The 15,204-nt window shown below is 44.1% G+C and overlaps 2 protein-coding genes and 1 long non-coding RNA gene across 3 annotated transcripts; 1 reads left to right on the top strand and 2 right to left on the bottom strand.

Annotated features, from left to right (window-relative positions):
• Nucleotides 1–1,011: 1,011 nt before the first annotated feature.
• Nucleotides 1,012–6,659, top strand: LOC131887055 (RIMS-binding protein 2-like). Its single transcript, XM_059235546.1, has 20 exons — nt 1,012–1,158; nt 1,515–1,638; nt 1,860–1,955; nt 2,109–2,249; nt 2,350–2,455; nt 2,586–2,688; nt 2,759–2,972; nt 3,095–3,238; nt 3,339–3,526; nt 3,597–3,840; nt 3,905–4,042; nt 4,111–4,296; nt 4,372–4,520; nt 4,636–4,798; nt 5,005–5,116; nt 5,194–5,308; nt 5,390–5,509; nt 5,589–5,934; nt 6,031–6,098; nt 6,189–6,659. The coding sequence occupies exons 1-20, from the start codon at nt 1,126–1,128 to the stop codon at nt 6,606–6,608; spliced, it is 3,210 nt and encodes a 1,069-aa protein (XP_059091529.1). The 5' UTR covers nt 1,012–1,125; the 3' UTR covers nt 6,609–6,659.
• Nucleotides 6,660–10,386: 3,727 nt separating this feature from the next.
• On the bottom strand, nt 10,387–11,958 carry LOC131886944 (uncharacterized). Its single transcript, XR_009373961.1, has 4 exons — nt 11,784–11,958; nt 11,506–11,712; nt 10,737–10,997; nt 10,387–10,640 (listed from the first exon to the last, which is right to left on the bottom strand). It is a non-coding gene; the product is annotated as an uncharacterized LOC131886944 (long non-coding RNA).
• A 1,093-nt stretch (nt 11,959–13,051) lies between these two features.
• On the bottom strand, nt 13,052–14,877 carry LOC131886847 (uncharacterized). Its single transcript, XM_059235268.1, has 2 exons — nt 14,032–14,877; nt 13,052–13,963 (listed from the first exon to the last, which is right to left on the bottom strand). The coding sequence occupies exons 1-2, from the start codon at nt 14,129–14,131 to the stop codon at nt 13,380–13,382; spliced, it is 684 nt and encodes a 227-aa protein (XP_059091251.1). The 5' UTR covers nt 14,132–14,877; the 3' UTR covers nt 13,052–13,379.
• Nucleotides 14,878–15,204: the final 327 nt, after the last annotated feature.

Consider the following 15,204-nt stretch of genomic DNA (forward strand, 5'->3'; position numbering starts at 1 on the left):
CTACAAACTGAACTCATAGCCATAGGTTGCATCAGCGATATGGCATGCCAAATCTTGAAATTTAAAGAATTGAAAAGATTACAGCACCTCCTTGGGCAAGACTGTCATTTGGATATTGCACGTGTTCCAGTTATGTACAACGCAGCTGAATTGGAACTGCAATTCATTGCAAATCTGTATCCTGAGATTACTGGACACATTGAGATGAACCCTACTTGGTTCACTTCTCGGACGAAGCACCCAATAGCACCATTTGATTTTTGGACTTGATACTTGGACAAAAGACTTTTGTTGAGTGTTTTTATGACCAGTTCCAATTAGCCAATGAAAGCGCATTCACAATTTGAACTACAGCACATTATATCTCATGCACCTTGGTTACTTAGTCTTGCACTGCAGTCTACGTAAATTTCACAGCAATGCAATTCGATATCAAGAACCCACGGTTGACTTATCATCCGTCTTTTTGGGCGTCTTTTGGTATTTGTTTATCAATATAAGCTCAAATTGAACGAATGGTAAGTTAAGAAGGATACTAGTAAATGTATTGGTTTCACTTCTGGAAATCGTATTCCTTTCTGGCATGAATCTTGGGGTTGCAGCTTTATTCAAAGTTTTTCTCTTTGCCCATCAACCAAGATTTACTAATAACACCAACCCAACGTTGTTTCAGCACACGCATACGTTGGTTCGTACGTAAGTGCCGTTGCCCCCGGGTAGCCATCCCATATTGGGTGGCCTTTTTGAGTTGTCCCCTCGTGAATCCCGCTGAAGGAGGACAGCTTTCTCAAATGTCCGAGAGGATCAATACCACCTTCGCCAATCCCGCTACAAATGCTTGTGGAGAAAGTAGAATTCCCAGGCCTGGATCCACTGCTTCAGCTGGGGCTACTATTATCAGCATAATTTCCTCTTCTACTTTGCCCTAGTTGTGCTTCTTCTACAACCACCACTACTAGGTACTGCACTACTACTACTACTACTATTTCTATACTACTACTACTACTACTACTAGTGGTAACCCTCGCTCAGAACACACCTGCACAGGCTTCGTAACTCATATAGAGGCACGCATACACATGAATTCGGTCTGTCTACACCACACATCAAAACAAATCCAAGAGGATGGACCCATCCTTCTCGGATGATTTCCTTTTGGTAAGTGAGATAGGTTTTGACTTCACTTGACTAGCAATCATAACGAAGTGAAGGCCAACCAAATGAATGGTTATGGCTCAGAGTGGGGCATGGCCATTCTTTGTCTTGGAACTTGATGCCGATTGATGAGAGATCTGGCAAAAATCATAAATGGAGAGAGCAAACCAGCGAATCTCCTAGTTTTGCCCAGCTTTGCAGGTTTACCATGATCAATTCAATTTGCGACAAAGTGTCAAGACTATTACGCCGTTGTCATGCGATTGCGGACGGGCGATTCTAGCCTTACAAGACTCTGTCTCGTTACCAAGTGAACCATATTGTTCATTGTTGAAAAAGTGTTCAATGTTTTTTTACAGGGGCATGAAACCGACCTTCAAACCTCAAAAGGAATGATGTCCATGGATGAATCCATTCCTCCGATTACTGCCTTAGACTTTAGAGAATCCAAAGACAGGTCGGATGTCAACGATACCATGACGGGTAAGACCTATTAGTCATGCTATTATATATGATTCAATACTGTGTCAATGCTCTCCTCGATTAATGGAAGGGAAAAGTCTGTTGTATCTTGAGTGCTCCGAGGTGTTGAGCTTTTCCTGCCCGAAATCAGAGACTCAGTGTTAGAATGCAAAAATAAGCTAAAGTGAACGTACCGTGGAAGGAAGCAATCGTATGAAATAGCATTCTTTGTTTCATCATAGATTCGTGGAATAACAATCACAATATGTTTAAAGGGAAGGATTTGGTCACGTCTTCGGATGCTCTCTCTCCTGTTATGCTTGATATGAATCTCTCAAGTAAGTATTCACAGAGAATTCACTCGTTGGCCAATTACCATGGGTCGTTGTTGAAGCTGTCCGAGTCTGTAGAATTCTTATTTTCATAAAAATGTCAACGGTCATTTGACAACCAAATGTAACGGCACATGTTCTTGCTCTTCCATTTTTCAGAATTCAAATCATGTGATGAAGATTCCATTATCAACTCGCCTTTCTCTAGCCCTTTACTCGGTCAACTAGGACTGGGATTGGGTGACGATGTTCAGCTTTACGAGACAGTAGACTACATCCCACCTTACACCAGTTGTGATGGTAAGCAAAGGGACCCAAGGGCCCGACTCATTGGGACCGTGTACCACGTACAGTGGCAGTGGCAGTGGGTCTTCAATTGTTGAGTCCCTTCAACTTTCAGAATTTGACATAATCGATCCTTTCGTCAACTCCGATCTGATCTTGGAAAACAAAGTTGACATGTTAGATATTCCTGGAAAGGGTCGTTGCTCGGTTCATTTGGCCAGGTTAGTAAAATCGCCTATGTCTGAATCTGGTTTTGATTAGGCCACTTCCACATCAAGTACTGTGCTACTTTCTCGCCAAGTAGCGAAGGGTGTGCTCAACCGGGATTATTAATTATTACTTATTCGACAGATACTCCTATGATCCCTTTCGCCAATCCTTAAATGATAACCCCGAGTATGAATTACCCTTGGGGAGTGGAGATTATGTCTTAGTTTGGGGAGATGCCGATGACGTACGTACTCGCTTCCCGGTTTCCGTTGGATTCCGCTCTACGTTGTACGCATACGTGTTTGTGTTTTCAGGATGGCTACTTCGAAGGGGAACTCCTGGACGGACGTCGCGGCATCCTCCCGTCCAATTTCGTGGAGCGTCTGTGTGGTGACGATCTGATGGAATTTCATAGGAGTGCCGTCTTAGCTCAAGAATCCTCTTGCCCTGAGGATTACTCTACTTGTGTTCCCTTGAATCTACCTTGTGATACGTCCGGAACACCAAAGTTCAATGCCGCACCAATTTGTAAGTTATCCTGCATTTTGGGGCCATCCCATTGGTCAGCACGAGACACCTGAAATCAGGTCCACGCCTCAAAATCCTTTATTCTCTCCTTTGATAATGTATATCATATTGATGACGAACAGATGAAGAGGAGAGCCATCTGCTCAATGCCACGTACTATTCGCCGGAAGCGGAAGAGGACTATATGGTGCCGAGACACGATACCCTTGTAGAACCCACTAACAACGACAGCAGCACAATCAACGACAATCATAGCACATCGGGTGGTGAGTGTGAAGGCTGAAGCGTGAACCAGTACTCTCGCTCGTTTACCGGTTAGTAGTGTCTAGCGCAATGTTACAATGATGCTCTTATACCATATTTCAGTTCCTGCACCACGTCACTTAACCCTTGAGCGCCAGTTGAATAAGAGTATTTTGATTTCGTGGTTACCGCCAGAGGGCAATCAGTACCATATCGAAATGTATCACGTCTACGTGGATGGATTTCTGAGAACCACGGTCAAGGCTACCGATAAAACCAAGGCCTTGGTCGAAGGAGTGGAAAACAACAAAGTGGGTTTGACTCTCATACAATTCTGTACAATAGCCTCGGTAAGTGTATGTTTTGCTTGGACCCTTTCAGCCCCATCGTATTTCGGTCCGCTCTGTTTTGGTGAATCGCAAGACATCCAAAGACGCCGCTTGTACGATGATAATCGGAAAAGACGCCCCACTCGGTCCTTCTTGTGTCAAGGCCAGTAATGTGACCAGCTCCTCGGCCATCATTTCTTGGTTGCCCAGTAATAGTAACTTTCAGCACACTGTGTGCATCAACAACGTGGAAATCAGGACCGTCAAGTCAGGCGTCTTCAAGCATAGCATAACCGGTAAGAACACTTTTGATCAATATCGAAACATGAACGCCTTCATCTTTTGGGATTGCTTGTTTAGGTTTGAGCCCAAACACGATCTACAAGGTCACTATACGAGCCAAAAACATCAAGGCATCCCCTTATGTGGACGAAAAGAGTTTGTCAAAGCTATTGGAAAAGCTGTCAGCACACACCGATTTCAGAACACTCAACAAGGGTGAGACTGAGGCTAACAATTTAAATTGGTCCGACTGAGCGAAATCGGAGGACGCTTCGTTCTTCCAGCTCTGCCTGATCCACCCTTGGATGTTCGCGTGGATGGCGGCCCTCAAGATGGTACCATCTTGGTCACTTGGATCCCCGTTTGCGATTCTTCAGTTGGCGGCGAACAGGGGCACACATTCACTCCAGTCACCGGCTACGCCGTGTTTGCCGATGGCAAAAGAGTCACCGATGTGGATTCACCCACTAGTAAGCCTCAAACCGATTAATCGCCTGTCATGTCTGTTAATCAGCATTTTTAAATGGACGTTTGTTTGAACCCAGGTGACCACGCTTTGATTGATCTTGGATGCATTGGCCATTTTCACCCCAAATTAATCACCGTTCGATCAAAAAGCCGCGACTTACTCTCCAACGATAGCACTGCCGTTCCAATTACGGCCCACAAGCATGCCAAAAGAAACGGGAAGACAGTAAGTTGTGTCCGAATCCCCATGTACCTGGTGGTCAGACGGGCATTAGACATCTGGGGACCCACCAATCCATGAATCTCAATCTCTATTTTCGATTCTGAATGTCACCTTGCAGACCTTCGACAATCGCTCTCGTCACGGCCAATCCTCGGTTGGTACCCGTGGGGCCCGGCGTTACAACAAAGCCATGAGGGACCACACGGGTCAAATCGTTTTCGATCAGGATGAAGAAAACATGAGTGAAAAGGAAATGTACGCTCGCAACCTGCCTGCCATAGGTATGAGTGACGAATTCATTCGTAGGCAACGAACACGTGTGTGGTATTTCGATGCCCATGCATAAACAGTTTTTCTTTTGAATGGATGCACGTGTATTTTGTAGACCAAGGAGCAACTACTTTTTGTCTGTCTCAAAAATTGATATCCTCGAATGGTTACTCGGTATTTCGAGTCTGAACCCGAATTGCTTCTTTTCATGTTCTAGAAATCACGCGCGAGTCTCCAAGTGAAATGGACAACTTGACGGATGACGACAGTAGAAATTATCGAAGTAGACGAAGCGCTCGAGCATCCCGTCGGAGACACGGAGGACCTCGGTGAGAACTGAATCTCAAGCTCATTGGACTAAACACAAGCAATGTTGCTCATCCTTTGACTTTTCGTCCGTTTGTAGCAAAGACCCGTCAAGAATATTCGTGGCCTTATTCGATTATGATCCACCCACTATGTCTCCCAATCCAGAAGCGTGCGACGACGAACTTTTCTTCAGAGAGGGACAATTGATCAAGGTATGGAGCAACGAAAATTAAACCAATGGTATGTTGCCTGGAAGACGGGGCTGATGGGGGTTGGTCCCTGACTGATTTCAGATCATTGGCGAGAAGGACTCGGACGGATTTTATTGGGGAGAATGCAACGGCCAAAGCGGATTTGTGCCCTGTAATATGGTTTCGGAGGTTCAGGTTGAGGATGAAAGATACCTTAAAGAGGTCAGTACGGACTATTTTTTCGGCACATTGAGGCTAATGGCTAGGGTGTTAGAGTATTGCTTTACGTTGCTTTTCACAGGATTTGAGAAGACGCCCAAACAACGCAAGGCAAATGAGCCGAGACAATCGCCGAGAAATGTACTCCTCAAACGCAGTGCGGAAAATGATAGCCCTCTATGATTATGATCCGCAAGAGCTGTCTCCCAACGTAGATGCTGAGGTGGAACTGAGCTTCAAAACCGGCGATATCATTTACGTCCACGGAGAAATGGATGACGACGGCTTCTACTTGGCCGAACTTCGAGGCAGTCGTGGCCTTGTGCCCTCAAACTTCTTGACCGATGCAGCCAACTCGTCATATCAGGGCAAAGCATTGGGCCCCAATCAAGTTCCCCCTCCCCCACCTCGAGAAATCAAACCCAAAGGTAAGTGAGCCTTGCCCCACTGCGATGGCGTCGACGAGCTTAGTATTCTCCTGTCTTTTGTATTGTACAAATGTTCCCACTTTTTCATGCGCCCAGAAGTCACGCCTCAGCCCAAATCAACATCAGTTTTTGGCCAAGTCATGGGCTCATTAGTTGGACATGCCGTAAGTATCCCATTTTGGACAAGGTTTACGTTTGGTCCTTTGTAACTCGTCGTCTTGGTCCTCACACTCTTGATGTGTCTCTGTCCTCAGACTCCGTCCGTCAGTAAGCCTCAACCAACCCCGACTGCTCCTCCGCCCGTTTCAATTGCACCAACAATTGCTCCCAAAAAGGCGCCCACGAGCTCGTTTGATTTGGACAAAATACCGGGATTAGATGATGACTATAGGCCAGAAACAAGGCCTTTAACACCCTCCCGACAACAACAGCCGTTAATGGGCGCTAGCCAGCCAAAGCCCCATCCTCAACCCGTCAAGCCTGATCCGAACGCCCAACCTCAACAAGAAGGGGGCCTACTGGGCGGTCTAACGTCCGGCATATCTGGCCTAACAGCCTCCACCGGCGTGTCTGGCATTACTGGCAAATTGGGCGACTTGGCCGGCTCAGCCACGAATGCTGGAGGAGGAATTCTGAACTCAGGGAAGGGTCTTTTCAAAAAGTTCGGTTTTTAATCTGCTTCTCTATTATCAATAAACCTTCATCATCCAGTCGCTCTATTGCAAGTATCAATGGAACTTATTGGTTACCTAGCATCAAGTTAATTTCTCTTGAAAATTGGGGGTCTATTGTTCTTGCTACTACCGAACAAAAAATACCAGAAAATCGGGCAAATTGAAGGGAAATAATAAAATTCATCAATCTTAATTTACTCAGAAGCTAGGAATATTTAATATTTTCAAGCTACTTGTCTGTGATAGTCACGAGTTTGAAGAAAAATCCATAATACAATGTGCTAATTCATTGCTCCTGATTTGTCCTAAATTCAAGTTTAATGCAATAAGATGCTTACTAAAGACATAAAACCCATTTGTCGAAAATGCGCATCCGTTCGAAACCAGTTAAAAAAATGGATTGTTTTTTTCACGGGCTTTTCTAACCGCTGCAAGGATTGTAATCCCAAGTACTATCAAAATGAAAGGTTATAATTCGTCTAGTTGAAATCTTTCAATCTTTTATGACATTTGGTCTACCAACAAATTAGAGTTAGCAGACGAGCTAGATCTTGAATGTAGGGTTTATCTGGAATGCTATAAATAGGGCCTACGTTTTCTCTCCGAATATTAGCGCGAAGCAACCCTCACCTCTCTATGGTAGGCGCTGACCCACGGGGTCTTGAGTCCTCCTCTGCTCCTCTGCACTGAGGAGGACTCTTTCAATGCTTGTGAAATGCCTTGGGCCACGACAGCTGGATTGTTCACAACCCCGGTGTTGATGGATAACTGCAGGGCCTCAAGTTGAGCCGCACACTTATGCGCATTGACCACGCACCTCCCATTTCGGGTCACAACCAGATGATGGAAATTTTTGGGCATCTTGAAGGTGACTGAAATTGGGAGGTGATCAGAAACATATGGACGAAACTGGCCGGAGATTGAATATTTTTTGATATGAATATTTGTTTAAGTGCTGAAGTGCCCTGGGGATAGATGATCAGAAACAACCAGTGTATGGACGAAACTGGCCGGAGATTGAATATTTTCTAAAAAAACGCACGTCCTGAATATGCTCATTGAACTGAAGCAAATTGAACAATGAAGGAGCCCAAGAAAGAAGAGAAGTGGACTTCATTGTTCAAACTAGCCAGGATTCTCAAGGGCTTGAAGGTGCTCTCAAAATGCATATTATGCCTCTTCTTTCACTTGAATTGACCCTAAATCCTGGTTTGTGACATAGCTCTTGTATGCTTTTGAAGATGTACAGTATCAGATACCTTTTGTACTTTCTCTGAACACTGTACATTCCCAATTTTTTTTGTCTCTCCCAATATGAGAGCTCTCTCATTCCTGTGATGTTTCTTGTGAAACATCTTTGTACTTGTTCTACCTTTTGCAATCCTGCTGAACTCATTTGAGCCCAAATGGGTGAAGCATATTCAAGATGTGGCTGAACAATCGACTTGTACAGAGTTAGCATCGTGATAGTATCTCTAGACTTTCACATGGGATAAATTATATCCAACCACACATTTGAAAAGCTTTACCCACCCTCAACTGGATATGCTCATCGAACTTACCATAATTTTGGAGGACTGCACCTAAATCTTGCACATATTAGACCTGCCCAATATCTTTACCTCCATTATCCATGAGTGGAGTATTCAAAGGAGTTGACCCAAAGGTCATTGAGCGGACGGATTTTTCATTCCGTTCAGGGCCATATTACTCTCAGTAACCCAAGAATAGATCATTTCTAGGTCCTTTGCAAGGCTACTGGAATCTTGGCCATTCCTACCATAAACTAACTTTGTATCGTCAGCATAAGAAGAGGGACTGGCAGTAATACTAAGCTTTTGAAGCGGGGCAAAGAATATTGTAAAAAGGAGAGGCCCTAAGATGGAGCCCTGGGGAACACCTGACTTGACATCATGTAAGTCACTAAGGGACCCCTCGACCTTAACAGTTTGCTTCCTATCTTGAATGAAGCTTCTTATCCAATGGAGAACCTTTCCTTAGATCCCAATGACATGAAGTCTATTCAACAGATGGCCATAATCTACTTCATCAAAGACCTTGGCAAAATCAAGATAGACAACATCAACTGACTCGTGTCTCTCTAGTTCCTCAATAATATGTTCTTTCTGATAAATCAGTCGGTTAACCGTGCTAAAATGTGCTCAGAACCCGTGCTGGCGAGGAGGAAGGACATCATGGACTTCCAGAAACACTACAAGTTTGAACGTCATGATCTTTTCAAACAATTTCGCAATATTCGAAGTAAGAGAAATCAGCCAATTGTTATTGGGGAGTGGCTTATCTCCTGCCTTGAAAATTGGAACAATGTGAGCAAACTTTAGTGAAGAGGGAAACTTACCCTGATCCAAGATGCAACGCATCAAGTATGAGGAAACAAGAGCAAAAACCTGTGAGCATCTCATCAGAAACTGAGATGTCAAACCATCAGGACCACGATAACTTGAATACCTCAAGTCCCTGATGGCCGCTAAAGCATCTTAATGTGTAACTTCAAGATCATCAAATTGCTCAATTTGATTAACATCATCAACCTCAACAGATACATCTTCAGAGCGATGAACTGTTGCTTCTAAGCTCAGTGGGATTGAAAACACATTGGAGAACTGATCTCCAAGCATGTTAGCCATAGCCTCTACATTACTAATGGCTTCGCCATCAACCTTAAAAGGCCCAACAGGGTCTTTCATCTTTCTCTTAGAGCTTGCATCAGAGCAAAAGAGCCTTTGGATTTATCCTGAACTCCTAAACCACCTTACTTTTGGTTTGTAGCTGGTTATTTTCGATGGAGGCCTTTATCTTACCCTGAATTATATCCAACTTTTTTTCGAGACTAATGACAATTACTAGATTAGAATTTCTCTTAAGCCTTTTTTGTTAATTTGCTAATTTTTAGACCAAAGTCCTCCTACATTTTGGAATTTTTGCATAAAAATATATATATAGCTCAAACTAAAGCCATTTGAACATGCTTCTATTGACAAGAATGTAACGACCAAGAGTCCCTTTTTGTCTTGGGTTTTCAGTCTTGCAGATAACTGAAAATATTGTAAAGTGGGTGACTCTATCAGATAAAACTGTTGGAGAGGTTAAGGAACAAGTTAAGAATGTGATTTTGCATCGTTTTGGAAGCGGTAAAGCCTTAAAGGACATCCTGTACACAACGCTCTTGCCAAATGTTCCGAAAATTTCTTACTTGCTGAAATCCTGACCTCCACCCGCAATGAAAAAGATAATAAGCGCTCCGAGCGCCAATGTCACGGGGAATTGGGGTTTCTTTAATGACTGTTTTTTCTCTCTCAATTCTTTGCACAAAATTTGCTAACTTGTGATTCCACGACAAGTTCGAGAAAGCTTGTTTAGCAAAGACTTCTTCTCCAACTTCCTCTATTTTAATATTCCTTCTTAAGGTTTTTTTTACTTCGTTGACTAGTAACACGGAGCAAGAAACAGCAAATATAGTGGCCAAATAAAAACAAGACTTGCAAAAAATTAATATGACAATGGTTTCTCAGAATTAGATAATTACTCGGGAAGGTAAAAAAGAGTAATTTTTCTATTTTCGTCACATTTTCCAATATTTTACAAAGTTTTCAAGGATATTTAATATTTTGAAATACCTCCGATTCTGACTTTCTTTGGATGTCAAACTCAAACAAATGAATTGCAATGTGAACAGTAAGATCTGAAGTCTCAGACCGTTCTCACAAACTCGTCCAGTCAAAGCCAGGCGGATGTACGGTACAGAACAAATGAATTGCAATGTGAACAGTAAGATCTGAAGTCTCAGACCGTTCTCACAAACTCGTCCAGTCAAAGCCGAAGATCCCAAAATAATTCAATGTGGATCTCGATATTTCAGGGATTGTGAAAGTGGGTATTCGATGATAGAGTTGGAAACTTTGGCGAATTATTGGGCCGTCAAAAAGTGCACCTTGTATTTGGCTAGCATCAATTTTAATGTCGTCACTGATCACAAACCCCTTGTCTCCATGTTCAACCGTCAGATTCTGTCTGGAATTGAAAACCCTCGTGTTATAAATTATAGAACCTGTCTCATGGGGTATAGGTTTGTTGTCGAATGGAGGAAAGGAAGCGATCATGCCATACCTTATGCTACAAGCTCTTGTTTCAAAGCCGGATTCAGATTTTGACATTGATTCCGATCGTCATTCCCTGACAGTAGCCTCACTCAAGTCGGAGTACCCAGACCTAATTTTGAATGATGTCCCCAAATCCGCCAAAACGTGCGAATCTTACTTTAAACTCAAGGCCGCCATTTTGGCTGGCACAGTGGAGCACACCAACAGTGTCTATGAGTCACTCTTCAAGAAGGTTGCTTCCGAGCTGGCGGTAAAGGAGGATATTGTCCTGCAAAATAGAAAGATTGTTATTCCACCAACGGCAGTTAAAGAGATCATTAAACGACTCCATATCAATCATCAAAAACGAAACCAAGGGCTTTTCAGATCGTGTTCTAGCACGGATTTACATCCAGCATTGTAAATACGGTGGCCGCTTGCCCGCAGTGCATGTTTTTCCGCAACTCCCATAAACCAGAACCACTGACTGGCCCAAGACATTTTGTTTGTTACAAAGTCAGATGTCAGCTCTCTCGCTCGGCATGCCATCTGATTTTGGGTGTCCCATTTGAGGGATATTCCCGCTTCGTCGTTACAGCCAACATTAAATATTACCCCACCCTCGGGAATGACCGCAGATTCAAGTCGTTAAAGCAGCAACTCATGCTGTAATCTAAACACCGCAAAGAAGCTTGGACTTGGCAAGCCTGCGATCGAACCAGGATTCGCAAATTGGATAGCAGATGCTCTACCAATACGGTACCCCAGCAAGGCTTGGTCCAAGACATGCTTCCAACCTTTTCATCTGACCTCTTCACGTATGGCCAATGTGAGTATTTGGTTTACTTAGACCAACTCTCTGGTTACCAGTTGGTGATCCAATACTAGACATCTCCCAGTTCCGCCCTTATGATGAAGGATTTTGCACGGATGTTTTCGATGTTTGCTCAAATCCATCAAGAACTTGCTGGCCAAAACGGGTGGAGATTTCCACTTGGAGGAATCTGCTGAAAGAATGTTGGAATTCCGGAATAGCCCGATGGCCTCTAACCGGCGCAAAGAGTGTTGGGTCGACCTGTTTGGACTCGCCTTCCGATCCAAGATGAACTTCAGCAGGTGGATTTGCCCGAGCATCCAATTAACAACTTTAACGCCAATCCATCGCCCACAAGCGGAAAAAGTATCACAATTGTTCCGCTAAACCTCTAGATCATAGATCATTTAACAACTAGATCTCGCATTGACCAGACCTCAGAACAGAGAAAAGTGGATTTCGCGTCAGCAGATCTGTACACCGAAAAAGAGAAGGGTGACTGCCGGCAGAATAACCTTGTCTCTGGCAGCAAGGGTCATATCTTGTCCCATATCTTGAATGAGTGTGGAATCCTCCTCCTGTGAGTCCTCCGCGGCATCCTCCGTGCATTGAACATCAATGTCTCCAAGGGTCTCCACAATTCTCTTTGCATCAACCAGCTCCCACTGGATCTTCGCAACTTGCCGCTTCTCCCATGGCAAAGCATCCAAAGCCATCTCAGTTACCGTCAAGTTCGCCGATGATTGCTTGGCTTGGAATCGAAATTGTCCACGTCCACGTCGTAGATTGGGAAGCGGATCTACCTCCATTTTTGGGCCCATTGTCTCCCAATTTCTTTCAATGGTTGAAATAAAGGGTCGTTTCACTTCAATTTACTGATTTACACGTGATCCAGAACTGTGACACTTGTTGGTTGACTACGGGATATTCAAGTTGTAGTTAATGGAAAAATATTTCATATAACTTGATGAGGAACGGGATCAACCAAACTGGATTGATACAATCAAAAGTGAAATATCAACGAGAAACAAGAACATTGAGCAAGGTCGGGGAGGAGATTCCAAGAGGGGAGCTCTCTCATGCCAGGAAACTGCGCTAACCAATATGCCACGTCTCCTTCTTGTTTGATGCGAATTGTAGGCCACCGTCGGATAACATGTTGGCTGGACCATCATAAATCCCTATCACGAACTTCCTGACTTGATTAGAGGTCGGAAGTTTACCAAATCAACCACGATTGGCCTCCTGAGAAGTGCCACGACCACGCTCATGAAATATACGGTGCCATACTCAAATAAGTCAACTTTCATATCACAAGTATTCTTGGGAGTCAAATTCCCAATGGCCGTTACAAAGTGCTAAGAAAAATAAAGGAAGGTCGAAGAAATGAGAAATATTTTTTATTGTGGGTAGCACTCAAATCACCAAGGGTGAGTATAAAGAGAATTGGTATGTATAAATATGTAATTGAAATTGCTCACCCTTGATAGGAAGACATTTCAATAATTTGAGATGAGAACTTTTGCCAGTACAATTGAGTTTACAACAAATTTGCGAGTATGTTTATTTTGAAGCAACTAAAATTGAGCAATCGGGCTCAAACAATCCAATAGAAAATTTGTTATCATATAAATGCCACTTTCTCGGTCGGCATTTTTGGCGAAAAATAACTAAGTCCTGCTTTGGGTAGGAGGCATTTCTCCAGATGCGTGGATGTCGTTTTCAAACCGGATGGCCTGGGAAGAGGGGTGGAAACGATCAAGATTTCAGAAATTATCAAGGCAGGGAGTGTATGAAGCAGTCTTGGGGTTAGAAACCTATCAACGAATTTGATCCCGGGAGCAATATAGACACGACTTAACCACTTAAGCGGCGGCCTTGGCGACCCTCTCGTCGTGATGATTGGCTTTGCTTGTTTCGCCTTTGGCCATTGAACCGTCGGCCAGATCGAGAACGGCTCTGATTGTCTGGAAATTTTCGGGCACCACGTTTTTCTTCCTTTTCAGTAACAGAGGCAGAACCAGGGGAACCGTAAGATCCTAGAGCGGGCAAAAGACCATTGTCTTGGAATACGAGCATAGCCTCAGTGTTGGTTATACCATAGGAGGTCAGAGCAGACTCGGTCACTCCCAAATCGTAGTTATCATAAGCAATTGAGTCGTCAAAGCCCCCTTCGGTATTGTCAGTATCCACCGAGCCAGAGTTTCCAGCACCAACGGCCTCGATATTGGCCTCTTGCTCGGCTCGGATCTCCGCGTTCCTGGAGTAAAGGGCCTCGGCCTCGGCGCAATCAAAGTTAAACCACCAGTCACAGATGAAATAGTTTTGATTGAAGGTCGTTCCATTGGGGCACAAAAACGAGTACTTGGCCAGACCACCAAAACCATCAGCGGTACAAATATGGAACGCTTGACATTGGACAGCGGGATCAGCGTAATAACCTTTAATATACGTAAATGCAATTTAAACCTTCCTCACTTTCAAACCATTCACCAATTGAGATATTCACCTCCTTCGATTTGGCCTTCACACGTGAAAGCCGTTTCTGGGACCGAAGCATAGATGGGATAATCCTTCCCTGGAACACCAGGAACAGCCTTCTCCAGCATGGCTAAATTGCTGTCACCACTTCCTGCCAACGCATCTTTGCCAATTGCTTCTTCATATTGTGAGGGGCCATTGTCATCGCCAATACTTGAATATTGTTCAAGTGGAAAAGCTGGAGCAACTGGAGCAAATGGAGAAATTGGATCCAGCGATGCACCCGGCGACTCGTAATTTTGATCCTCCGTGGCAACATAAGCGTCAGCAACATATTCATCAATGGGGACATTCCCCAAAGGAGGAGGAGGAGAAGTGTTGGCAGCTCCGTATGAAGACACGGGTGCAGCAGGGTCAAGGCCGTTGACGTCCTGACGTCCTTGGCGAAATGCTCGACCCCCTCGGCTTAATTGCGGCGATCCACGAATCCTTTTGTTCCGAGTGCGGTGCTGACTTCCATCCGCATGGACCCCACACACAAGCAGACCTAGTATTTAATTGTATTAAACATGAAGTGACCATAATGGACGGTTCTTTTTTCATCATGCAATGATTTTCCAACACAAAAGAAAATGCAAGATATACCGAAGACAAGGGCGAATGTTTTCATGACTTATGGATCGGATGGAATGGCTCTGTTCCCCAAATGAGTTATGGAAGTGAAATGGTGCGGAGTCAATGGCCAGCAAAGGTTTTATATCAAGCTAGATTTTCGCTGTCTGACATCATCTATCTTGCGGATATCGTGTTGTTGTGGGAGGAATACCTCGATCCCCGCTCAACCCGCCTCATCCCGCCTCATCCTGCTCCCTCATTCAATGGTCAAATCCTCTCGCTTTGTCAATGCTTTGATACAAACGGTTGTCAGATTATGGACGAACGCACACACCGTTTATGCCTTGCGAAGCACCAACGAAATTCGGTTGCATTTCAGGCGAACCTCCATGTTGATCGCTCACTGACAGCCAGAGTTTTTGACATTTCAGTGTCAAAGCAAACCTAAATGATAGTACTCGTGCAAGTGGAACAGGGTGAAAACATCCATGGTGCATAGAAATAACTGTTCAAGGAAATGCCAAGTTAAGGTATCCCTAGTAATTTTTAAAGTTGCAGTTGAATTAGCATTACCATCACCTCAATA

The sequence above is a fragment of the Tigriopus californicus genome, chromosome 9, assembly GCF_007210705.1.
Source record: "Tigriopus californicus strain San Diego chromosome 9, Tcal_SD_v2.1, whole genome shotgun sequence".
Taxonomy (NCBI): Eukaryota; Metazoa; Arthropoda; class Copepoda; order Harpacticoida; family Harpacticidae; genus Tigriopus; species Tigriopus californicus.

Coding starts and splice junctions, on each gene's coding strand:
- LOC131887055 (XM_059235546.1), top strand. CDS start 1,126: ATGGACCCATCCTTCTCGGATGATTTCCTTTTG. Junction 1,159..1,514: donor TCTCGGATGATTTCCTTTTG/GTAAGTGAGATA, acceptor GTTTTTTTACAG/GGGCATGAAACCGACCTTCA. Junction 2,973..3,094: donor GTTCAATGCCGCACCAATTT/GTAAGTTATCCT, acceptor GATGACGAACAG/ATGAAGAGGAGAGCCATCTG.
- LOC131886847 (XM_059235268.1), bottom strand. CDS start 14,131: ATGCTGGAGAAGGCTGTTCCTGGTGTTCCAGGGAAGGATTATCCCATC. Junction 13,964..14,031: donor TGAAGGCCAAATCGAAGGAG/GTGAATATCTCA, acceptor CGTATATTAAAG/GTTATTACGCTGATCCCGCT.